The 26,191-nt window shown below is 36.6% G+C and overlaps 1 protein-coding gene across 1 annotated transcript in view; it reads left to right on the top strand.

Moving 5' to 3' along the window:
- Positions 1-26,191, top strand: part of LOC118617367 (E2F-associated phosphoprotein-like) — a 135,603-nt gene that overhangs the window by 49,084 nt on the left and 60,328 nt on the right. Inside the window, 3 exon segments of the mRNA XM_036243309.1 lie at positions 20,727-20,850; positions 23,891-24,018; positions 25,540-25,633. Of these exon segments, the coding sequence (XP_036099202.1) occupies positions 20,727-20,850; positions 23,891-24,018; positions 25,540-25,633 (346 nt within the window).

The following is a 26,191-nucleotide window of genomic DNA, read 5'->3' as shown; positions in this document are numbered from 1 at the left end:
TTGAGGTGCAAAGTTAAGTTGTTTATTTGAAACCTTTCTAATTGCTTTCTATATGCATTTATTGCTATAAACTTTCTCTTCAGAATCGCTTTTGCTACATCCTAGAAGTTATATTTCCATCATTTGTTTTGAGATAATATTTCCTTTTTCTAATTTTCTTTTGTGGTCCATTTGTGGTTCAGAAATGTGTAGCTATTTTTTAAACATATTTGTAGATTTTCCAGATTTCCTTTTATTGCTGATTTCTAGTTTCAGACAATTGTGGTAATTGAACAATTTTCTGATTAAATTATTACACTTTATGGAAAAACTCTAAAATTATCTGGCATTACATCTAATAGGGCTTGTGCAAATAGCTGGGCAAAATGCTTGTGTTTACAAAGGACATATAGAAAAGACAAAAAGAAATAAAGGAGGGGGGGAGTGAGAGAGACAGAGAGAGAACGAAAGGCTATAAGCAAGGGTATATATATAAGAATTTTATAGGCCTGTAAGTATAACATTAAGAAGACCAAGTCCCCCCCGCCCACGCTCCCAAACTCATATTCATCAAAAACAATTAGGACCAACTTATGAAATTTTAAAACTATGTTCAGAGCAAGAGCTGCAAAGGACTTAGGACTGACAGAAAAATCTAAATAGATGGTGGTGAGAAAATAAAATTTTATTTTTCTTTCTATCTTTCCTGCCAAGAAGATAGTGAAAAATAATAAAATATTGGTCAAATGTAGTAGAAGCTCAGATTAGGTGAAGTGATTATAGACTGTCATCTAGTTTATAAACTACGATATTGAGTTCTTTACAGTGAGATCACTACATAATTTTATCAAGAAGTGTGAAGAATGGCATACATACCAAATACTGATGAATGGCTAATTATTTTTCAATATTCAAAGTATGAAAGAATTAAGTAGGTATCATAATTTAAAGGCTTCTGAATGTGATATCAATCTTGTGGATATTTCAAGAATACACTATGAGATCTATAAAAGTAGTGAAGGAGTAATTTCTGGGCTCATTTAGGAAAAACAACAACAAATGAAAATGTCTAAGTAGAGATTTTATAAATACTTTTGGGGATGTAGAGAGGATTCATATATTAAGCAAGACTGGAGTTGAAACATCTAAATTTCCTTACAGTAGTATATTTTATAGAGAATCAAGAAGACTTCTAATTTATTTAATAACATACCTAAGATTGGTAGAAAGTACAATAAAACGATGTTACCTCTTGAAATTAAAAAAAAGATAGAGTTAAAGTACTATATTATGTTTACTTTTGGAATTATTGGTAACATCTTTTATACTTGATTATGGATTTCTTGAATTTTATATTACTGCAAGTAGTTTTATTTAAATTTGTCCTGTTTGTTTATATGTTTAATTTTTAAAGCATCAGACCTGTTGTATTTCAAAACCATGTACAAGAAAGTAAATATTTCTAAAATTGTTTCTTAAAAAGTTGTCTTACTAATGGTTTTATGTCAAAATCTTTTTTATGACTTTTTACATGTGGTTACTTAATATGTTTTTAAGGCAATGTTTCCATTAACTTCAAGTTTCTTATTAGTAGTTAATTTATATCTTAGTATAGTATACTTTGGATTTTATTGAAATAGTATAGTTTAACAAATTCAATATGGCTTCCAATTGGATAGATTCTGCTGACTTCTCCAAATGGTCTGTCAGTGCTACCTTGCAGACATGCTTCTCTTCTGTTGCTCTTATACTGAAGCATCACCATGTGGTCTCTCTCCCTTGGAGAAAGAGAGAGCCTTCATTTATATCTAAATAAATTAAATTAAATCAGACCGGGAAAAATTAAAATAATTTTTGAAGTTGATGTGGAAGAAGAAGATTTTTTAAAATCCTCCAAAAGTAAAAGAAAGGTGTAAAATAAACTTTGTAAGAACTATAGGTTTAGTTTTAATATATATTTAAACCATTTTTTTTCTTTATTTATTTTTGAAGAGAGAGGAAAAGAGAAGAAGAGAGAGATAGAAACATCGATGAGAGAGAACACCAATTGGCTGCCTCCTGCATGCCCCTCACTGGGGATTTGGCCCAAAACCTGGGCATGTGCCCTGACCTGGAATTGAACCAATGATCTCCTGGTGCATGAGTCAATGCTCAACCACTGAGCCGCACTATCTGGGCTAGTTTTAATATTTTAAAGTTTTGACTGTATAACAACGCATTAGAACTTTTTGTCGTTGTTGTTGTTGAGATATATGTCTTCTTTCTTTTGTGCTAAGATGTATAGATTCTTATTACTGCTTTTCTCAAGAATTTAATTTTTTTTTCTTTTATTGATATTAGAGAGAGAGAAAAAAAGGGAGAGACAGATAGAAACATTGATGAGAGAGAACATTGATTGGCTGCCTTCTGCATGCCCCCCACTGGAGATTTAGCTCACAACCTGGGCATGTGCCCTGACCATGAATTGAACTGGCAACCTCTTGGTGCATGGTTAGTGCTCAACCACTGAGCCACACTGGCCAGGCTGCTTTTCTTAAGAATTTTTAATATTTGGAAATCACATCTACTAGAAAGCATGCTAGACTTGGTAGAAAACAAATGAACAACTATCCCTCTCCTGAGATGTGTTTTTCCTTTTCTCTTGGGTAAAAATTTGGGAAAATCCTAAAGATTTCTCTTGACTTTGAAATAACATAAAGACCACGTTGAGATTTAAAAGTCTAGTCCAGTGTAATATAACTCCAATGTGTTCATTAGAATATCAAAATTCTTAAAACTTAACCCAATAAATCTTTCTTCTCTCCCGGAGGCCAGGCTTGGGGGGATCCCAGAAGCCTTCGGTTTCCTTTGTCAGGCAGGATTAGTTCCTTGCTTTCTCACGCACCTCCCCTGAACACGCTCACTGTGGCTGCATCGGGACATTCTAGAGCGAGACGTGGGGGAAAGAAAGAGAAAAGTGGCACTAGTCGTGTTGTCACGTGGTGTTTATGGCAGAAGCACAGTTCTTGGCCTTTCTTCCCATGAGGCACTCTTATTGGTTCCTTGGTGTGTTAGTTGCCTAAACAAGTGGGCATTTATTTGTTTCAGAAAACAGGAAGTCTGAAGTTAAGTAATTCAGAAATTTTAAAAACGGCATTGAAATGATGCCATCAAGAATTCAGGTTCTGTTCTCTTTCTACTCTCCATCCTTATAGGTGGGCCTGTATCTTCATGCCTATTTTCACCCAGTTGCAAGACAGAAGTTGCACCTCAAGGCTAAAGTCAGTATCACAGATAACTATGAAAGGCAAATCCAGGAAGCCTTGGGCCATATTGAGTTTGTTGCTTTCTTAAGAATAAAGGATATTTTATACAATTTTGTGATGCGATTTTTAAAAATACACTTTTAATTTTAGGATAATTTCTGATATTAAGAAAAATTACAGATAATACAGAGAGTTCCTGAGTACTTCACATTTAGTTTCCCCTACTATTATCTTGTTACTTGGGCATGTTACAATTGTTACAATAAATAAACCAACGTGGATACATTATTAACTACAGCCCATACTTCAAATCTTTTTAGTTTTTACCTGGTGTCTTCTTTTAATTTTTGGTTGCAGGATTCCATCTTGGACACTGCATTACATTTAGTTGTCATGTCTACTTAGGCTTCTCATGGCTGTGACAGTCTCTCAGCCTTTTCTTGTTTTTGATGACCTTGAAAGTATTGAGGTGCAGCAGTCATGTGTTTTGTAAAATGTCCCTCAGTTGGGATTTGTCTGCTGGTTTCTATGATTAGGCTCAGGTTAGATGTTTTAGAGAGGAAGATCACAAATATAAAGTGCCATTTTTCTCACACCATAGCAAGGATACATTCTATCAATGTGATTTGTGACTATTGATGTTGACCTTAATCACCTGGCTGAAGTCGAGTTTGTCAGGTTTCTGCACTACAAAGTGATTTTTCTTCCTCTGTGCTGTACTCTGTGGAAGGACATCATTATGTGCAGCTCTCATTTCAGGAGTGGAAAGTTATGTTCCACCTCTGCAAGGGTGGGATATCTATACACATTAATTGTACTTGTAACTTTTCTGCATGGGGGATTTGTCTCTTCCACATTCCCTCATTTCCTCAGCCATTTCTTTTGATCAGTATCAACTCTACATTTATTTTATACTTTGGATAATCTTTGTTTTGTTGCTCAAATTATTCCAGTTTTGGTCATTTGGAGTATTTCTCTTCAATATACCACCACCATTATGTATTTTATTATTATTTTTGAGCAATTTCTTACTTTTTTGCCACTGCAACATACTTCAGGAAAGTTTTGTATATTTTCTGCCCAAGTCCTAAATCAACCTTTTCTCCAAAGGCCATTATTCCTTTTTTTTTTTTTGATGAGAAACCAAGCTTTGTGATACCCCAGTGATGGGTCTGGAAGTCAGGGCTGGAAGAAGATGACTTTTTGTACAATTTCAAAGCAAATCAAGAAGGAAAAGAATGCGCTTATACTAAGAGGGCATTCATGGTTTTTTTTCTAGGCAAAGTAGAAATGGTAGGAATGAGGTGATGACCTAAAAATTTTGGGTATTGGGTATTCAGGAATTTGGGGTGTTTTGGGTATTGGGCCCCAAAACACTTGAAAATCATTCAAATATTTTCTGGCATCTTTGAAAAATTATCAAAAGTATGCCTACTCATAATCCATAGTATCATTTCTTAAAATGAGCTCACCTAGCCCACTGCTCAGTATCTTTCCAATCTTGCAGATTCACTCAAGTCTCACTTTCTAAGATTCGCTCCCATATTAATAACTAATGACATGTAAAACAAAATTCCTAAAAACTTAGATTCCCACTTTCTCTCCATTTCTGTTCTGTTTATAGCTTTTAAATTTTTCTTTAGTATAGGGATACATTTCCACTTATATCTATGAAAAATCCTACATCCCAGCTTAGGAGGTTGTGCACCTCTACCTATTCTATTGATTCTATAAATAAAACCCACAAGCCCCTTAACTATATGGTTTGACCAAGACCATCCTTGAATGATGAAGGAATGCAGTGAAGTCAAGAGACAAAAACAGTTATTTTTAGGAGTTGGTTGTGGAGGGTAGGATAAATAGATTTTGAATATGAAATTTAATACATTTTATTTTGCTTTATTATCAAACTTAGATTTTGATAGTTTGCTGTTTCTTAGGTTATATCTGTGACCTAATACACAATTTCTTGGTTCAAAATGGCATCAAGTAAACTGTTAGCTAGAGATCAGTGATGCGGAAAGATACTTAGTACCCACGGTGCCTGAAGACTACAGTATCTGTAACCACTGCTCGTGACTAGTCGAGCTGCAAACACTGTCTTAGTGTCCACTGATGTGATCTGCAGTACTTTGTTTAGATATCAATAATGACATATTTAAATTAAAAGCTGTCTTAATTTAGTTACACTATAAAAATAGCACTCCCGCCTAGCCGATGTGGCTCAGTGGATTGAGCCTGGTTCCATGGAGTTAGAGGTCCCAGTTAGATTCCCAGTCAGGGCACATGCCCGGGTTGTGGGCTCCATCCCCAGTGTGTGTGTGTGGGGGGGGGGGGTGCAGGAGGCGGCTGATCAATGTTTCTCTCTCATATGACTGTTTCTATTCCTCTCTCTAAAAAAATCAATAAAAACATTAAAAAATAGCATTCCTCCTTTCTACAGTTGTGGTTGACAATATGTTTACTGGAGGTAGAATATTGCTTATAAATCTAATTACAATGTATTTGTTCTTGAATTTCTGATACAAGTTTTCAGAGTAAGCAAATTTAAGGTGCTCATACTTGAGCCATTACTTTTGAAGATAAAGGTTGGGGGAAGAAAAAAATTTAAGTGCTAATAATATTTTGAAAAAAAAAATTAGTTTTATTAATACTATTTCTAGTTCTGTAGGCTTTCCTTATAACTCCCTTCATTATCCCCTTGACCATTCATTTCTTGATGTGCCAGTGTCTGCTGCAATGTTCCCTGTGGGGCATATGTGTCTCAGCATTTTAGCAACAGCACAGCCATGTAATTATCTGTAAATAATTTAGCATGTATTTCATTCATGTGGAAATGATCCAATTAGCCAAAGTGAGGAAAAAGAAAATCTCCCAAAAACGTTAAGCCACTCACACAGTATGGCTTTATTTATTAATTATTAGTAGTATTATTTTAGTTCTTCAGTGTGAGCTAATGAAAAATATTTTCTATTGCAAATTATCTGCTGAGTTCCTTCAACTTGTTTTAAGCTGTTAGTATTCATTTTCTCTTCCTTGAAGTGTTTGGCACCAAAACAGATCTTTGCCTATGGTTGTTTGGGATTTGTGGGAAGGTTAACTAGGTTGCTTTAACTTTGTCAAGACTTTCTCTTTAGTAAGTGAATTGGCTCAACCCCTCCCCAGAGATATAGACTATATCATGAATATAGATTTTTCCCTACTTGTCTACGTATCACTAGGGAAATGATGGGAGTTGAGCAGTAGTGCAGATAATTAAAAGCTGTAGATTACCCAGTACTCCCTTTCGTGAGTTCTAGTCACGAAGGTCTTAGAATTTGTAAAAGGAGCAAAAGGAGATGGTTTTGGAGACCGAGTCTGACGTCCAGCTGCACAGCCTCTGGTGCAGGACTTCTGCCTGAATACAACTCAGCGTTGACCGAAGTGAAATGAGCAGTCTTCACTATTTTTTTCTTTTTGTGAATTGTAAGTGTGATAGAGGAAATGAATTAAATTCAGTTCTGAAAACGATCTTATCGATGTTTGCTTGTTTAAAGAAAAAAGAGAGTGGCTACTTCAAAGTTTTATTTATCCTAACAGATTCAGTTGAGTACCTGTCACATAAACACAACTATCATCAGGATAACCCATTCGTTTTAAAGTGAGATTGATCGTGCAGCCTTCAAGAGCTCGGGCTCATTTATACACCTCCTACCCTGCTCAGCACTCCCCTCGTCGTGAATGTGGTGCTCCACGCACCAGCTCACGGTCTGACTTCACTGCATGGTCTTTTAGGAGAGACTTTCTCCAGGTGAAATGTTTTCAAATGCCTGTAAAATACTAAATACGTTAAGGTCTAGTAGTTATGTATCTATGTATAAAAGATTTTCTCCAAATTAAAATGACTCAATCTAAAGTGCTTTGCAAGTTAAGACATACGAATAAATTGTTTTATATACAAAATTGGGGGGGGGAGGGTGACAATATCATGGAAAATATATTTAGTTTTTGTCTCTCAAATGTAAATTTTCTTTTTTCTAATAGTTATTTTAATTGAGAGTTTTACTGAACAGTGGTAGATTAAATTGCATTTGGGCCCTGGCCTGTTTGGCTCAGTGGTTAGAGCATCGGCCTACGGACTGGAGGGTCACAAGTTCTATTCTTGGTCAAGGGCATTTACCTGGGTTGCAGGTTCGATCCCCAGTCCTAGTAGGGGTCGTGTACAAGGTAACCAATTGATGTGTCTCTCTCACATTGATGTTTCTCTCTCTCTCCATCCCTATCTCTCTCTCCTTTTCACTGTATAAAAAAATCAATGGAAAAATATCCTCAGGTAAAGATTAACCAAAAAAAAAAAATGTGTTTGTAAGAAATAACAAATATATGTCATTATACTCTTCACTCAGTGTCCCACAATGGTAACAATTTGCAAAACTAGCACAACCTCACATCAGCATATTGACATTGATATAATCTACAGATCTTATTCACTAGCTTTACTTATTGCCCAGTTTTACACATACTCATTTCTAAATGTATGTATACATTTAATTCTACATAGTTTTTAAGCTTTAGGAATGACTTTTATTTTTTTATTTTAATTTATCTTTATTAAAAGTATTACAGATATCCTCCCTTTTTCCCCCCATTGACCCCTCCACTCTGCTCCCCTCCCTTCCCTGGCCTTCACTGCAATATTGTCTGTGTCTAAGGGTTGTGTATATATGAGAATAAGTTCTCCGGTTAATCTTTTCCTGATCTCTAATCCCCCCTTCCCTCTGAGATTCATCGGTCTGTCTCTGGATCTATCTTGTTTGTCAATTTATTTTGTCCATTAGATTCCACATATAAGTGAGCTAATGTAATACTTGTCTTTCTCTGACTAGCTCATTTCACTTAGCATAATGCTCTCCAGGTCCCTTCATGCTGTCTCAAAGGGTAAGAGACCCTTCTATTTTTATAGCTGCATAGTATTTCATTGTGTAAATTCACTACAGCTTTTTTATCCACTCATCTACTGCTGGGCACTTGGCTGTTTCCAGATCTTAGTGATTGTAAATAGCACTGCTATGAACATGGGGGTACAAATGTTCTTTCTGGTTGGTGTTTCAGGCCTCTTAGAATATATTCCTAGAAGTGGGATCACTGGCCCAATGGTAGTTCCATTCTAAATTTATTGAGGAAACTCCATACTGTTTTTCACAGTGGCTGCACCAGTCTGCATTCCCACCAGCAGTGTACTAGCGTCCCCTTTTCTCCACACCCTCACCAACACTTGTTTGATGATATCTTGATGGCAGCCATTCTGGCAAGTATGAGGTGATACCTCATAGTCATTTTAATTTGCATCTCTCTGATGATTAATGATGAGCATTTTTTCATATGTCTCTTGGACATTTGTATGTCCTATTTGGAGAATTCTACATAGTTTTGTCACATGTGTAGTTTTTATTCACCACTAATCAGGTTACTAAATATTTTATAACTACAAGGATCCCTCATGTAGCCTTAACCCTATTGTAGTCACACCCACCTCCTTTTCCTGTATTCACCATGTCACTAAATTCCTGGTAACCATTAATCTGTTCTCCTTTTCTGAATTTTTGTCATTTCCAAATGTTCTATAAATGGAGTCACACAACATATAACCTTTTAGGATGAACTTTTTTCAGTCAGCATAATTTCATGGAGACCCTTCAAAATTGTTCCATGCATCAATAATGGTTTCCTTTTATTTCTGAGTAGTGTTCCATGGCATGTATGTAACACTTTAACTATTCACATGTTATTTCCAAATTCTAATGTTGAAAGTTATCTGTGGTTTCCAGCATTGGCCATTTCCAGTATCTGGCTATCCAGGTTTGGGCTTTATATGTGCAGGTATATCTCGGAGATGCTGCGGGTTCAGTTCCAGACCACTGCAATAAAGTGAAAATCACAATAAAGTGAGTCACATAAATATTTTTGTTTCCCAGTTTATATAAAATATTACATTATGCTCTGGCCAGTTTGGCTCAGTGGTTAGAGCGTCGGCCCACGGACCAAAAAATTGTGGGTTCAATTCCAGCCAAGGGCACTTACCTCGGTTTCAGTTCGTCCCTCGCCCTGGTTGGGGTCGTGCGGAAGGCAGCCAATCGTGTGTTTCTCTCACATTGATGTTTCTCTCTCTCTCTCTCCCTCCCTCTCACTCCATCTGAAGATAAATGGAAAAATATCCTCGGGTGAGGATTAAAAAAAAAATGTTTACACTATGCTGTCATCTATTGAGTGTGCAATAAAATGATGTATAAAAAACAATGTACACACCTTCATGAAAAATACTTTATTGCTAAAAAATGCTAACCATTATATGAGCTGTCAGTGAGTAACAATCTTTTTGCTGGGTCTTGCCTCAATGTTGATGGTGCTAACTGATCACAGATCACCAAAGCAAATATAATAAGTAGGAAAAAGTTAGAAATATTGTGGGGATTACTAAAATGTGATACAGAGACACAAAGTAAGCAAGTGCTGTTGGAAAAGTGGTGCCGATAGACTCGCTTGCCACAAATCGTCAATTAGTAAAAAAAAAAAAAAAGCACAAGAAAACAAGGTATGACTGTACTATCATAAATAAAACTGCTATTATGGATTAAAATCCTATATTTATTGACAGTTTTATTTTTCAGGGACAAATGCCCTAGAGTACAATTGTTGAACTGTACATGGTGATTGTGGTTTGTTTTTTTTTTAAGTAAGAAACCATATAACTTTTCTGAAGTAATTGTGCCATTTTTGCATTCCCACCATCAATGTATGAATGGTCAATTTCTCTGGCTCCTTGGTATTTTCACTACTTTTTTTATATTTCTATGATAAGATAATAGTGATATCTTATTGTGGTTTTTATTTGCATTTTCCTAATGTTGAATAATGTTTCTTGGGTGTATTTTCCATTTCTATTTCTTTTTCAGTAAACTATACCTTTATAATTTTTTTTACCCATTTATTATCAGGTTATATGTTTACTGTTTAAATTTAAGTTTATTTTAGATACCTATCCTTTGTTGAATATGTGGTTTGCACACATTATTTCCAATTCTGTAGCTTTTCATTATCCTCACATGGAATTTTACAGAGCAAAAGTTTTGGTGAGATCTAATTTATCAATTTTTTTTTTAACAATCAGGCTGTTTAGTTCAAGTCTAAAAACCCCATGACCAGACATAGATTCCCCCAGATTTTCTTCTGTGTTTCTTCTAAAAGTTTTCATCTAGGCCTATGATCATTTTGAATTAATTTTTATATTAAATATGAAGTTCACATTTTTGCCTATGGATTTCTTGTATTTTCATCGCCATTTGTTGAAAAGCCTATCTTTTCTCCATCAAATTGCTTTTATATCTTTATCAGAAATCAGTTGGGCACATCTATGTGGGTCTATATGCATGTTATTTATTCTGTCCTATGGATTTATGTGTCTAGTCTTCCACTAATAGCCTGTCATTGTTATTACTTTAGCTGTATAGTAAGCCTTTTTTTAAAAAAAATTTTCTTTAGTGATTTTTTTTTAGAGAGAGAAAGGAAAAGGAAGAGAGAGATAGAAACATCGATGAGAGAGAGCATCGATTGACCACCTCCTGCGTGCCCCCCACTGGGGATCAGGCCCACAACCTGGGTACGTGCCCTGACTGGGAATCAAACTGGCCAGCGACCTCTTGGTGCACGGGTCAATGCTCAACCACTGAGCCACACCAGCCGGGCTATAGTAAGCCTTAATATCAAGTAGAATAATCCCTCCTTTTTCTTTGTAAAGACTATTTTAGATAGTAGAGGGCTTGTACATCCCATATAAACTTTAGAATAAACTTGTCTGTGCCTACAAAATCTTTTTTTTTTTTTTTTATCTTCGCCTGAGGACATTTTCCCATTCTTTGTTTAGATAGAGTGGGAGGGAGAGAGAGGAAGAAAGAGAGAAAAACATTGACGTGAAAGGGACACATCAAGTGGTCACCACCCGCACGACCCAACTAGGGCCGGGGACAAACTGCAACCGAGGTACATGCCCTTAGCTGGAACAGAACTCGGGTCTCTCCGGACCACAGGCTGACACTCTAACCGCTGAGCCAAACCGGCTAGGGCTGTGCCTACAAAATCTTTGCTGGAATTTTGGCAGAAATTTCATTAAACCAATAGATTAATTTGAGATGAAATGACACTTACTCTTGAAATATTTATTTAGGTCTTTAAAAAGTTCTTTCATCTTCATTTTATAAATATCAAACAAAATTTTTACTCATATTTTTACGTATATACCTCAGTATTCATTTTCTTTGGAATGATTATAAACAGTATTGCCTTTTTAATTTCAGCTTCTACATGTTCATTGTTAGTATATAGGAGTGCAGATGATTTTTGTGTGTTGATCCTGTGGCATTGCTGAACTCACTTATTAGATTTAAGAGTTTCTTTTCCTTTTTATTTATCTTTTAGGCAAGTTCCCTGGGATTTGGTATGTAGACCATCATGTCATCTTTGACTAGAACAGTTATATTTCTTCCTTTTGTTTATTTTTCTTGCTTTAAACTACTGAGCTTCACTGTTTAGAATAGGGAAGTCAGATATCCTTGTTCCCTATGGTAGGAAAACTACTCAGTCTCTCATTGTTAGTATGGTGTTGGCTGCAGGTGTATGTAGATACTCTATCAAATGGACGTAATTCGCTTCTATTCCTAACGTGCTGAAAAATGGGTGTTGTCTTTTGTCAAATGGCTTTCTTGGGTCAATTGAAAGAACACATGATTTCTTTTGTCAGCTTGTTGATCTAGAGGCTTACTTTGATTGCTTTTCCAACATTGAATCAGCTTACATATCTGGAATAAATTCATGTTGGAATATAATGGCTTTAATAAGGACACTTTCTAAAGAATTTTAGATGGCTCTAAAATAATGTCAAATGGCCTATTATTATTTCACAACAGTTTTGTGAAAAGGGTCATAAAATTGTTAGTGCATTTATTTTCTCTTATTCCATAAAACAAATCATCTACCTTTGCAACATGTGCTCACAGGCAACATTGGCTTGAGAAGTAAAATATGTTCATTGTCTGCTCATTTTTATTCATCTGTAAATGATCTGGGAAATTCTGACTCCGCATAGCAGTAAAGTCCTCTGTGAGGTTTCCTAATTTTGGAATGGCAGTTTTATTTTCAGACATATGTAGCTTTTTTAAATTGTACATAGAATTTAGCAAACTGATTTTGTGCCTAATGGAAGCAAAGGCTTAGGTTCCAATTCTATGTTTGTTGAGGCTCACTTTTTTTTATGCTGAATCTTTCATATAAAGTTTAAATATATGTGACTTGACCTGAGGAGAGACAGCAATAACAAAAAATGTTTAATATAAGTAAGTCCAAATCCATTGGAAAATAGATGCTATATAAATATATCAGGAGGTTATTTTAAAAATTTAACAGAATTTTTTTTTTTGGTGTGTGCCTCTAGTGGGAACCAAACCTGGGACTCTCTGGTCCACAGGCTGACGCTCCAACCACTGAGCCAAACTGGCCAGGGCTTAACAGAATTTTTTATCATATTTAATTGAGGTTTCAGGAGCATCTTGAATTGTAACTAATATGCTGAGATTATTTTCAAAATGCTAAGTAATCAGAGATATTTAATATAGGTTTAACCATAGAAATTGATACTTTGTAGGCCAAAACATACTGGCAATTTCATATGGTTCAACCGTAGTATCTTTCCAATATGGGTGGTCTGAAATTTTTCTAAATTAATTTTTAAGGAAAGAGTAAATATAGCACCTACATGTATGTACTCTGATTCTTGAATATTTCTGTAGAGTAATTCTATCATTGTATCATAATTTTTATTTTATTTCATCACTTGTACAGTTTTTCACTTTTACTATAAACTGGGAGACAGAGTTGTGTTTTAGTAGGAATATTTAGAACAGAATTCCATAACGTGGGATATTGATTCATTGTACTTACATTTTAAAATCTACTAACACGGCGCCTTTGGTGTATAGCCTCCCGTTTTTGTTCTTCTCGTTGAAAAAGGAATACAAACATTCAGCAAATAAGCATGTTAAGAAAGAGTACACGGAAAGTTAGTTTTCTTTTAATCAAAAACAAGTTACGCTAGAAAAACTGATTGAGAGCCTTCTTGGTAACGTTGCAAATGAGCTGTCAGAATGTACATACTTAGATGAGATATATTTAGAATGTAGTAGAGCCTTAGCTTCAAGATAATGACATCCTCGCCATAGAATGCATTCAAATTGCTTAGCTATAAAGAAGGGGATAAGGACTAGAAACCAGCACCAGAATCACAAGATAAAGATAATAATACCACCTTCCATGTACAGCACTTAACTTCATCAAAACACGTTTACTCGCATTATCTCCTTTGATTCTGAACAGTATATTTTTTAAAATATAAATGCCATTTCGATGTCACTCATTTACAATTTTTCTTAAACCTGACACTGTACAAGTAAAACAAATTTACCTCTGCATTCAATCATATCACAGTGGTTCCTAAAAACAATAGACTTAATTTCATCCATTTCTTCTCATTTCTCCTTTAATTACATAGGCAGTTTCCCCAGCCTTCCTTATATTTAACCTTTTTTATATGCCCTTGTTTTGGTTTATGATGCACAAAACTTTTGTGTGTGTATGTATGGGTTATGTGGTTTTTTTTGTTTGTTTTTTTTTTTTTTTACTTCTTTATTTCTATTGCCCTAATTTCTACTTCCATTTCCTTTTTTTTGCTTTTAAAATAATTAATGGGAATGTACAGTTCTCTGCTTTTCTTCTTTTTCATTGATTTTCCTAGATCTCTCTTCATTCCTCTTAACTAAAGCTGTTCTTTGTAGGCATGTAATTATGCTTTCTGGAGCAGGCCCAGGCTCCAACCTGGGTCATGTTCAGACCATCCCAGTTTTCCACTGCGCTAGTCTCTGAGTACAAACGTCGTTACCTGTGGAAGCTCCGTTTTTCTTTGAATGTCTTCCCCTCCTCTGAGTCTGCCCTTCTGGCACGTCTTACCTAGGTTTTCCTGAGTCTAAGTAGAAGGTCCAGATTTCCCACCGTCAGCTTTACTGCTGGGTCTTTGAGGCTGGTCTGGCTCTCTGTGTTCCCCGTTGTCTTCTTGTTTGAGGACTCCTGGCACGAATGTGTGCGGCCCGTCCTGCCCGATGAGATGACAGCACGTGTGCCGCCAGTCCTGCCCGACGACCGCATGGCATTGCGCTGCCAGGTCTCTGAGCGCTTCCGCTCTGCACAGCACATCCTGTGGCGTAAAGTCCCATCTTGGGCAAATTTTCAGCTGTCACTTACATCAGTTGCAAGCCTTCCCTCCCTCTAAATCAAATGAATTGGCAGATACTTTGACCTATTGTCTTAGTTCCACAGCTCGCGCTCTCTCCGAAACCCAAACAAATCTGATCCCTTTCTTAAGGCTGCTCCTATTTCACCATATCTTTTATTTTCCTCTTATTTGAATTTATTGGGGTGATGCTGGTTAACAAAATCGCTGGTTATACAGGTTTCAGCTGCACAATTCCACAACGCATCATCTGTACGCTGTAGTGTGCGTTCGCCACCCCAAGTCTCTGTTCCTCACCATTTATCCCCCCATACCCTCCCCCACCTCCCTCTACTCCTTCCCACTGTGTCCCCTGCTTTCACTACTTGTTTTAGATTTTATTCATGAAACATCTTAGTTTTGTGCACTTATCAAAAAAATATTCTCAGCGGCTCTAGTTTTTTGTGTTTTTTTTTTTCTCTACTTGACACACTTGCAAATATAAATCCAAATGCTCTGACAATGTGGAATTGTTAGCAACATTTCTTGCTCCTGGGAATTTGAAGCGGGTTAACTACATCCCTTGAGTCCATCTACTATGCCCTGTGGATATCTTTTTTCTCTGTAGGTGTTATAACCCCTGGTAGATATAATCTATATCATATTTTTTTTTGTACCCATACTATAATTTTCCTCTTTTAAAAAGATTAATTTATCTGTTTTCCCCACTTCCATTTTCCCTCTGCTGAGGTCAGTGGTGATTCCTGATGACCCAGTAAAGGAGTGATGGTCCCCACCTAATTTGACCTCTGGGGCCTCTTTGAAACAATGCCGCCCTTCCATTTCTATACTCCTCACTTTGATCACTAGTTCCTATTCTCTTTTGTTAGATTACTTTTCTCAGTGGGTCCCTTAAATGTAAATATTGATTATGATTTTCTTCATATCTCTTTCTTCTCATTTATAATCCTTGGACTATCTTGCCCCAATGGTTTTAACTATCTCCTATACCCTGACATTTTCAAAATCTTGATCTCAACCTGCTCCAGACCCAACCATACAACTCCCCCCACCCCTTGTGTGTGTGTGTGTGTGTGTGTGTGTGTGTACTTTTCAAGCTCTTGAGTCTTCAACACATTTGAAACTGAACTCATCTCTCTGTAATTTTTTATTCTCCTCTTTGTACCTTATCTTGGTGAATGACAACTTACCAGTTCATTTATTCCAGGTCAGATTTTGTTTTTTGTTTTTGTTTTTTTTGTTTTTGTTTTTTGCTTTCCCTGTACATGTATATATCATGAATGAAAAATTATCAGTTTCTTTTTTTCTACAGTATAAATATCTCTTTTGAAATGTTTTTTTCCTCTTCAGCTTCATGGTTAATTAGTTCAGACTTTTGTCAGCTCTCTCGTGGACTATTGAGATATTCTTTTTACTGATTTCCCTGATACCCATTATATTACCCTAATATAGTTTTTAGTTCGCTTTCTACAGCTGTCCACTAGCTTCTTGTTGCCAGTTCATGAGCTCCTAGGCACTTCTTCTATGGACAATTGTGGTAAGTCTACTTAAACGTGTTTGAAACTGATTATATAACTTCACTACTCAAAATGAGCTCTGGTTCCAATAGTATTGATGGCATCTGGGAAATTGTTAAAAACACACAATCTCATGCTTTGCTCCTGACTTCCTAAATTGTAATCTGCATTTTCATAAGATTCCCAAATAATGCACAGACACATTCAAGTTTGAGAAGCACTGTGTGGCAGTTCTGTTCCAAACTGTGTGGTACCTGGGCATTCCAACCTCTTCTGGAGAATGCAAGGAAAACACAGTTCATTTCGTCTCTCTACTTCCTTGCCTGGCCTCACATGCATTGCTCATTCCTCCCATGGCTCCTGGAGATTGTTTTCCCCAAATAAAATATTGTCCTGCACAGATTCTTCTCTTTCTGCAAAGTAGAAAGGGAAAAAAAAATGCTTGCAGCTTTTAAATTATATTTGATTTTTTTGTTTGATTTTCACCTTTCCTAGGCTTCAAAGGGCCTAGTTTGATCTTGAGCAATAAGCTCAAAGTACAATGCATTTTACTAATGTTTACATTCAGCCAATTACCATGTGTCTTATAATAAAAACTTTTCCTATATATGCCAATCTTGGGTCAAATTTGTTTTTTTGTTTTTTTGTTTGTTTCTTAATATCACTTAGCTTGAAACTTTTGTTACCATGATGGTCACTGACTTTGATTCTTCTTATGCACCAGGTACTGAAGATTCCAGAAGAGGCCTTTTGAGCTCCTGTATATTCTTTCAGATGATCAGTAAACACTAAATAGAATCATATGTGCACTTATGAAAATGTAAATTATCTCACCTACCAAAGATATACTGATAGAACATTTTTTGGTGGGAACTCATGATCTATATTTACTATGCCTCTAGGTGATTCTGAGGCATAGTAAAGTTTGGAAGTCAGTAGCTCATCTAAAACAATAAGTTTGTTTCCATTGCCCTTGCTAGTGATTGATTTAGACATGGACCTGATATGTACAGTACGAGTCAATGAGATGGGAGAGAAATATGCCAGGGAGTCCTCTGGGGAAGGTCATCTTGCTCTTACAAAATAATAAGCCAGAAGGAATAAATCATGTTCATGGCTGGTGACTGATACGTTGCAAGTGATTCTAGGTTTGTCTGTTTACCTGTCTATCTCACTGGCCATGATCAGGCAGAACAGCAGTTATTTTGGGGCTTGTTGAGCTGAAAACTCATAACTACTTAGATTTTTGATGATGTCATTGAGCCAGTGAATAAACCAGCCCTGGACTGCTACTTGCTTTGCACTTCTTGTTATAGGAACTAATGAAAAGTCTTATTATATAAGTCAGTTTAAGATGGCTTTTCTGTTATCTACAGTTGAAAATATCTAAATTTATAGAATATGTTTTTATAGCCAATAATAAAAAAGTAGATGCTATTCCAGAATCACTGATGCATAAGAACATTTTTATGAAGTTTTGTATCTGTTCTGTCCACATAGATAATATCTGCAGTCAGCCAGGGCACAGCAATCTTGAGGTTTTAACAAAATAAACAGCCTGTAATTTAAATAGTATATCAAAAGCTCAAAATAAAAACACTTAACACAAAGTGAATGAGACTAGCTACCAATGAAAAGCTTCTAAATCATAAAAAGGCCATAAAGTAATTCATATTTGTGATGAGATCTGACTAGTTTTCCTTCTTTAATCTCTTGAGGGACTTAAAAGTATGTCTGTGAAAAAACACACACACAACAATCAAAGTATAATTAATAAAATATAACCTATAATGAAAACATGTCCATTATATGGGAGTGTTTTAATGGTAGAAGATTTTGTAAAGTAATAAGCATTATTGGAAATGGGTGGTAAGACCTTTTCAGCACATAATCAGCGGCTGCATTGGATCAACAATATCATTAAAAATTCTTCAGGTTTTATCATAGTTGGGGTCAAACAGAGGGCAAAATGGTTAGACTCCCTTTTCTCTGGCTTCACACATGCGTCACCACTTTATAAGTCTGTGTCTTTTCAGACATCTTCATTTTGAGGTAATAGAGTTGTGAAAAACAAATTGATATGCATCTTGATGCCTAGAAATACATATCCTATATTCTGAATTTAAAGAAAAAAATGTAGCACTCAGGTGTATGAATCAATATTTGGGGATTTTGGTTAATCTGATTCATTTACCTACATTCAAAATCACCTCCTGGTGATCAAACTTGGCTTCTGTGATGCAAAACTGAGAACAGTCTTCCACTGTGCAATGATGCCGGACTGCCACAGATCCCTTAGGAAGTGTTTTCTCTTTCTCTCTTGCTAATTACTTTAACTGACTGAGTGTCATACCTTTTCTATTACTTCATTTCTAGTGGAGGTTCTGAAAACTGTACAAGAGCAGTTTCATAGTTTTTAAAGACAAAAACAAGAAATAATTTCCTTTGGTAAGTGGGGCCATAATACCTGTGCAACTGTTTCTGTGACTTCTTAGAACACTTACTGATACTTTTTACTTCCCTTCTCTTCTTGCTACTTCAGATTTCAAGGGATCAACTATACATACAAAATTTTTCATGTATTTAGTTGACACTTTTTCCTGATTGGTGGTCATAAAATCTGAATAGCAGTATGATGATAAACAGTACCATCCTTTTTAAGTAACATGGATAGCAATACAGTCGTCCCTCGTTTATTGTGGTTAGTCCATTCCAGACTCTAGCGGTTGCACCTGGTGTTGAAGGATTCCTGGGGTGCTCCAATACATAGGCTGACAGTCCATACGTTTAGTAACTTTAATTGTAATTGTAATACAGGATTGTATAATTGACTCAGACAACCGAGCATGCGCTGTATCATTTTCACTGTCTCGATCAACTTTTTAATGAATATATTTGAAAAAACTGCGATAGAGTGAAGTCGCAAAAGTCAAAGTGCGAAGTGGCGAGGAATGACTATATAGCTTATGAAGAATCTAGCTCCTTGTCCCCTCCAAAGTATTTATATGTATGATACTGTTGTGAATCTGAGAGACATCTGCTCTTCTGATAACTAAATCTCCACCAAACACCTATCAAGAGTCTCAGTGACAATGGATACAACCTTACTTTTTCCTTCCCACATTCTTATGAGCAATTATGAGAACTGGATGTGAAGTTTCAGCTGTCTTTTCAGTGGTTTTCTCGACCCAAAATGGAAAGATAGTATATATTGCATAATATAGTTTCTTATACAAGAAGGAAAAAAATCTGTTCTCCATGTGGTCAGAATGGAATTCATTATTCTTTCTCTTACAAAATTAATTACAATGTACTTTAAAAAAAACCTTAAAATCTTAATGCCATTATGATACTTTTTGATAGGCTTCCATTATATTGTGGGGGAAGGAGATATATTTTTATTTTACAACTTTTCCCACACTTAAATTAATTTGATTAAGCAGGAAAAAAAATGAGGGACTTTTGACACCCCACCTCCTATTCTATTAACCCAACGACACACAGTTCTCCTTTGCTCCATTTGATTTTCCTCTATTGAATTTTGCTTTCTGTGATGTTCTCATTCCCTTATTAGATTAAATAAGATTGTTCTTACCTATCAAACATTATCCTTTTGGGAGAGCATCATTCTGACTCCCAAGAGAAAAATGGAAGAAAATCTACTTAGAGAAGATTACTCAGCTACTGTTACCGTTTGCAATTTCCTTTCTACTTTACAGAGTAAGTTAGACTCGTTCCCTGATGGCAGACTTTCCTTCCTTCCACTGTGGAACGAGGATGAGGACAGGCCATCTATAATAGATGACTCCTAATGCACAGTGCAGAACCTCAGGACTGATATGACATGTTATAGATGATAGGTCAGAGGAACTCTTGCTTATTCCTTGTACTTACTGCTACTTCCTTTTGAAACCACGAAATGGTCCCACGGAACCAAGAAGTATATATAAAATTCTATTAGACCATTTTTTTTTTTTTATCCTCACCCGAGGATATTTTTCCATTTTTTGTTCGGAGTGGGAGGAAGAGAGAGCGAGAGAAACATCAATGTGAAAGGGACACATCGAGTGGCTGCCTCCCACATGACCCAACCAGGGCCGGGGACAAACTGCAACCGAGGTACGTGCCCTTAGCGGGAACTAAACCCGGGTCTCTCTGGAATGCAGGCCGACGCTCTAACCACTGAGTCAAACCAGTCAGGGCTAGACCATTAAAAATTTTTTTTTTCTTTGTTGCTTTTAAAAAGAGAGGAAGAGAGAGAGAGAGAGAGAGAGAAATCGATGAGAGAGAACATTGATTGGCCACCTCCTGCATGCCCCACACTGGGGATCAGGCCCACAACCTGGGTATGTGCCCTGATTTGGAATCCACTTGGTGACCTCTTGGTGCATGAATAGATAACTTCTGAGCCTCACCGGCTGGGCTATTAGACCATTTAACTGACACCTAGGTGGTGCTGTTTTGGTGATTATGATGGAACTGCTGAAGATACATCACCACAAGGGTGTGAGAACAGAGCAACTTTATCTAAATTGCTTTGCGTTCTACTTCTCTTCTGCATAAATCGAGAAAGCTTAAGATCTACAAACTCAGTGGAAATTAGATTTCTGTTCCTTACAAACTGCTGCTTACACCTCAAGTTTCATAAAATTTCTTTCTTTTTTTTTTTTGTAGGTTTTCAAAACTGCTGAGAAGCAGTTTACTTTTCCATTGTAGTACCAAAAATACTGTTTTAAATGTCTACTGTGGTCCAAAGTATAATAAGTACACGGAGAACCTAATGAATCGTGGATCTAAAGTGTGTGTGTATTTTCTAACCCAGCATCTTAAATTCTCTTGAGGTCACCCTGTCGGCATCAGTTCTGTGGCCTGGATTTAGTTGAATCAATCCTAATTGCAATTCTGTACAGGTCTGGTCCTCTGTGGAGACTGCAGATGAATGACAGGCAGTGCAGTGGCAGGGAAGATAAATACGCTGGCAAATAAGATCCCGGCTCTCCACAGAGGATGGAATAAATTACTTTACCAATAGAGTGGAGGTAATATGTTGGAGAGAGAAAGTGAAATCGAAGCCCGTTTAATACTAGGTTTGCTAAAGTTTAAAATGAAGCATTTTAAGCTTATGTAAAATACCGATTCATTTCTGATTCATTTCTATTTAAAACCCATTCCATTGCTCTCTATCATGAAAAATAATGGCATCCACTAATTTTGTTTATGCAGATGACAGCCTGGACAATTTTAATTCATGTAGCACTCTCTGGTAGCTGAAGGCTGGTGGTAACTGTGGTGTAGCATATTGATTAGTAATTTGATAAATAAACAAAATGGCACATTGAGCTTTAGGTGCTTCATGCAAAATGTATTTAAATGACCTTGACTAATTAGAGTGCATAGCTGCGAGGCAGTACTGTATGAATAAGAGCCAGTTTGTTGGTCTAGAGATTTATGGGAGCTTTGTGACAGAGAATAAGAAGGGACCTGCACTTAAACACTGAGGCTTCTATCAGGGAAGTAGACTTAGAATACATCATCAGGAGACGGATCTCCCTTTTGTTCCCCCATTGTGGAAATGCTTACTCTTACCCTATAAACTCAACTGAATAATTTTACAGCTAAAATGTAGTTCACAGACTTTTAACTGGATTCTAGATAATGAATAAACATGTAATTTATTAGGATTCAGTCATCAGGCAAAGATTTTAAAGCAATTGTTTAATTTTTTAATATTATACTTAAAGATGAATGTAAGTTCTTTATATTTGTTATTTACCTCTTTACATTTTATAGCTTCATGAAGCATGGTTCCAAAATAATATGATATCCTTTTTGACAATGTTTCTATAGTTTGCCATCACTGATTTAGTTAGGTGTCTAGTGATTATATCTTGAATGAAAAGAATTGGGCTTTATGGATCAAATTTAGGTTTTCACTGTAATCTTTTTCTTTCCTTTATTCATTTTTAGAGGGAAAGGTAGGGAGAGGGAGAGAGAAATGGAAACATCGACTAGAGAGAATATCGACTGGCTGCCTCCTGCATGCCCCCCACTGGGGATCGGGCCCACAACCTGGGCATGTGCCCTGACCCGGAATTGAACCAGCAACTTCTTGGTGCATAGGTCTGTGCTCAACCACAGAGACACACTGGCCAGGCTTCACTGGAATGTAATAGAGAAGCTGTTTGGTAAACAAAAGTGAAGTGCGCACTGGCTCATTTGGCTCAGCGGTTAGAGTGTCGGTCTGCAGTCCAGAGAGACCTGGGTTTGGTTCCTGCTATGGGCATGTACCTTGGTTGCAGTTGGTCCCTGGCCCTGGTTGGGTCTTGCGGGTAGCAGCCACTCAATGTGTCCATTTCACGTTGATGTTTCTCTCTCTTCCCCTCTCTTCCTCTCTCTTCCTCCTGCTCTATCTGAAAGAAAAATGAAAAAATGTCCTTGGGTGAGGATAAAAAACAAATAAATAAACTAAAAAAAATAAATAAATAAAAGTGAAGTGCTCTAAGAATCTATAAATACAACTCAAAAATTTATTTTAAAAATCTTGGCTTTGTGTTTCATGACAATACCGGATAATAAACTAAATAATGTATCATGGACAGGTGTCCCTAATTTTATCCCCTGTCAAATAATCCCAGTGTTTCTTTGAAGCATATTGTTCTTATGAACATCAGCAAACTTCTGGAAGCAAAGTAAAAGATTGAGGGTTTATAGCTTTGTATAAATTGTCAAAATCGCCCTGGCCGGTTTGGCTCAGCTGTTAGAGAGTCTGCCTGCGGTACAGAGATCCGGGTTCGGTTCCCGCTAAGGGCATGTACCTCGGTTGCAGTTTGTCCCCGGCCCTGGTTGGTCATGCGGGTGGCAGCCACTTGATGTGTCCCTTTCACATCGATGTTTCTCTCTCTCTTTCTCTCTCTCCCTCCCGCTCTATCTGAACAAAAGATGAGGATTAAAAAAAAGAGAGCCATGATTAATTGCTATTCTTGTTGTGTGTATGCAAATAATCAGACCAAATTAAACCAGACTTCATGCAGTCTCTGATAAAAATGAAAAAATAAATAAATAAATAAAAATAAAATAAAAAAATAAAATTTCAAAATCTCTGAATTGTGTTCAAGTCCAGGTGACTTGTCCTTAACAGGAGAGGCACCTCCATTTGTGTTGAGCTACTTCAAGATGCTTTTCAGTTGCTCTGAAAGAACTCAAGCACAACTGATCAGTTGTCTTCCATTTCAGTGTCCCATTCATATATATTAGAAATTTTGTAGGCACACTTCAATTTGGGCAGAAATGTGCACACCACAAAGAAAAGGTGTGAATTAAATCCTTGAGTAACTTAGCTCACACTCAATATATCTTTCCTCCCGAATATGAAATGCCAGTTGAATTCGACCATCTATTCACAGCATCTCTGAGAATTTAGGCTGTGTCAAATGCAAGCTCCTCCAAAATCACACATCCCCTCACATAGTTGCTTAACAACTTCAGAGAGCTGCCACAGACCATTTCAATTCGGGCTTCGCTGTGAGTGGTATGACATTGAAAGAACAGATTTCTAAAAAGACTTTTAAAAAGCCTTAAGAAAAGGTCCTGTAGAAAACTCATATTTTCCTCTTTTCAACCTATTAACTGTAATAATTATTGAATCCCTTAAAGCTAGAGAAGACTTAAAATTGCAACATTGCCTGACTATCTGGTAATAAATGATAGGTTTATGAACATTGATTGGAAAATATTGCTCTTGCTCTAAATACTTTACTCATATACATAAATCTCTGATGCATATGATATCTATCAAAAAGATTACAACCTGTTTCAATGTTATACTGGCTTTGTTGCAGTGGTCTGGAACCACACCCACAATCTCTGAGGTATGCCTGTATGTAGACATATATGCTGCGTACCAACATTTCGGTAAAACACCAACCACTTATATGATGTGGTCCCGTAAAGTTGCAATGGAGCTGAAGTATGTCTATTGCCTAGTGACACCATAGTCATCACAACACATGGGGACATGCATTGCTCACAAGTTGGCAGTGGTGCTGGTGTAAACAAACCTCCCATACACGGTCCGTTGTATAAAGATATAGCACGTGTAGCTCGGTGCAGCACAGAGTACTTGATAGTGGTCATAAATGACTATGTCACTGGTTTATGTATTTACTAGACCCTAATTTTTATCCTTATTTTAGAGTACTCTTTCTGCTTACAAAAATATTTGTGGTTAAACAGTGTGGGTGTTATGCTAACAGTAGTTTCATGCACCCCACATTTAGCGAGTCTCTTGATTGCATGACTTTCTCTTGTACTTGATGGAACTCATGTTGTTTTGTTCAGTAACCTGTAATATAGGCTTGTAGCCTGGGAGCACCAGGAAATGCCCAATAGCACAGGTGTGTAGTAGGCCATCCAGGCTTGTGTAAGTACAGTCTGTGATGTTTGACAGAGGCAAAATCACCTAGTGACACATTTATATATATATATATATATATATATTGATTTAAGAAAATATACAGAAATTATAGGTGATAATATTCATTTGGGTCTACTTATTATCCATATGTTCTACATGTTTTTAACTTGAACATATAGGTTCAGAGTAATAATCACCTTATGTTAAAAGCAGTATTTTAGGGTTTAAAAGTAATCCCATGACAAATTCATGTAACCATTGTGATAGTAATGAAAGTAGAATTTTTTGAGAAATTTAATGAATGGTTGAAAGAGAACTTATGTGAAGAAGAAATGAGATTGAGTTGCTGTGAGGATGAAGGTAATTTAATATCTACCTCATTTCTTTTAATATTTTTTCTTTACTGATCTTAGAGAGAGAGAAAGAGAGAGGGAGAGAGAGAGAGAGAAACATCAATTGGCCACTTCCTGCATGCCCCCCACTGGGTATCAGGCCCAGTACCTGGGCATATGCCCTGACCTGGAATCAAATGGGTGACCTTCTACTCTGGTGCATGGGTTGATGCTCAACCACTGAGCCACATCATCCACGCTTAGTATCTACCTTAAACAAAGAGCATATCAGGATGATGATATCCACATTTAGTCAACTGTAAAAACTATTCAACTAGAGACCGTTAATCAAGCCTAAATCTCTCCTGCCCCTATGTAAGCAGAAAATCCTCTGCAGAATTGATGATTAAACAAAGTCACCTTTTCAGGTGTTCTAGTTATGTCACTGTATACAATGTTAGGCAGCCTGTGAAGATTCAATAAATCAATCTTTAATAGACTGTGGTTCTTGAGACATATCAGCATCGAGTGGGGTGTTTGTGGTAAAGTCAGGCTCCTGCCTTCCACCAGGCTTGTGAGTCCAGGTCTCTGGGGGCAGAGCCCCAGAACCTCTGTTTCCATGGAGCACTATGAGTGAGTCTGATGTACTTTAAAGTTTGAGACCCACACAATAAATATCATCTGAGAGATTTCAGTTTAGAAGATAACGTAAAGAACAGATCATCTCTATTGATTTTTTCAGCACCATCATTTTTGAGAGATCAAGACACAGTGTGACTGAAAACCATAAAGCTGAAGACCATAAAGCAACATTTTTTCCAAAGCTGTTAAAGAAGGTAAGCTGAAATTGTGGAATTGACTCCATTGGAAAATACATATTTTAATTACTGCTGACTGTCAGAAGTCCGCAAAGGTCCACTTTTATTTTGAGAAAAATAATCATAGTTCAAATCAAATTTTGCACACCAGTTTAGTTCTCCCTTTACAAGCTGCTGTTACAAAGAAGTGGACTTTAAAAGAGGTTTGCTAAATAAATGCTTTCACTAAAAAAAAAAAAAAAATGTTTTAAGCACTGCTTGCCCATATTAAAATTAACAAGAAAAATCCACTCACCACACACCTCTTGTTTATACTTGCTTATAAAGAACATGAATTTGGTGGAAGTTATACTTTAAGCAGAAATGAGAAACAGGAATTAAAAACTAATTCAGGCCGGATTTACTTCTTTGTTGGCTCTTAGATATTTATGAGCACATGGAAAGGAACCGAAAGGGAAGAGTCAGAGGGCTTGTAGAAATGTTGTCTTTGTTCCCTGATCCTTTCTTGGTTTTCTCCTATTGGGACCTTATTTGCATAGCTTCTGCCATCACCTCTAAACAGATAACTCTCCTGTC

Source organism: Molossus molossus, unplaced genomic scaffold, assembly GCF_014108415.1.
Source record: "Molossus molossus isolate mMolMol1 unplaced genomic scaffold, mMolMol1.p scaffold_m16_p_1, whole genome shotgun sequence".
Taxonomy (NCBI): Eukaryota; Metazoa; Chordata; class Mammalia; order Chiroptera; family Molossidae; genus Molossus; species Molossus molossus.
The sequence above is the reverse complement of the archived record's forward strand: the minus strand, read 5'-3'. Positions and strand labels throughout refer to the sequence as shown.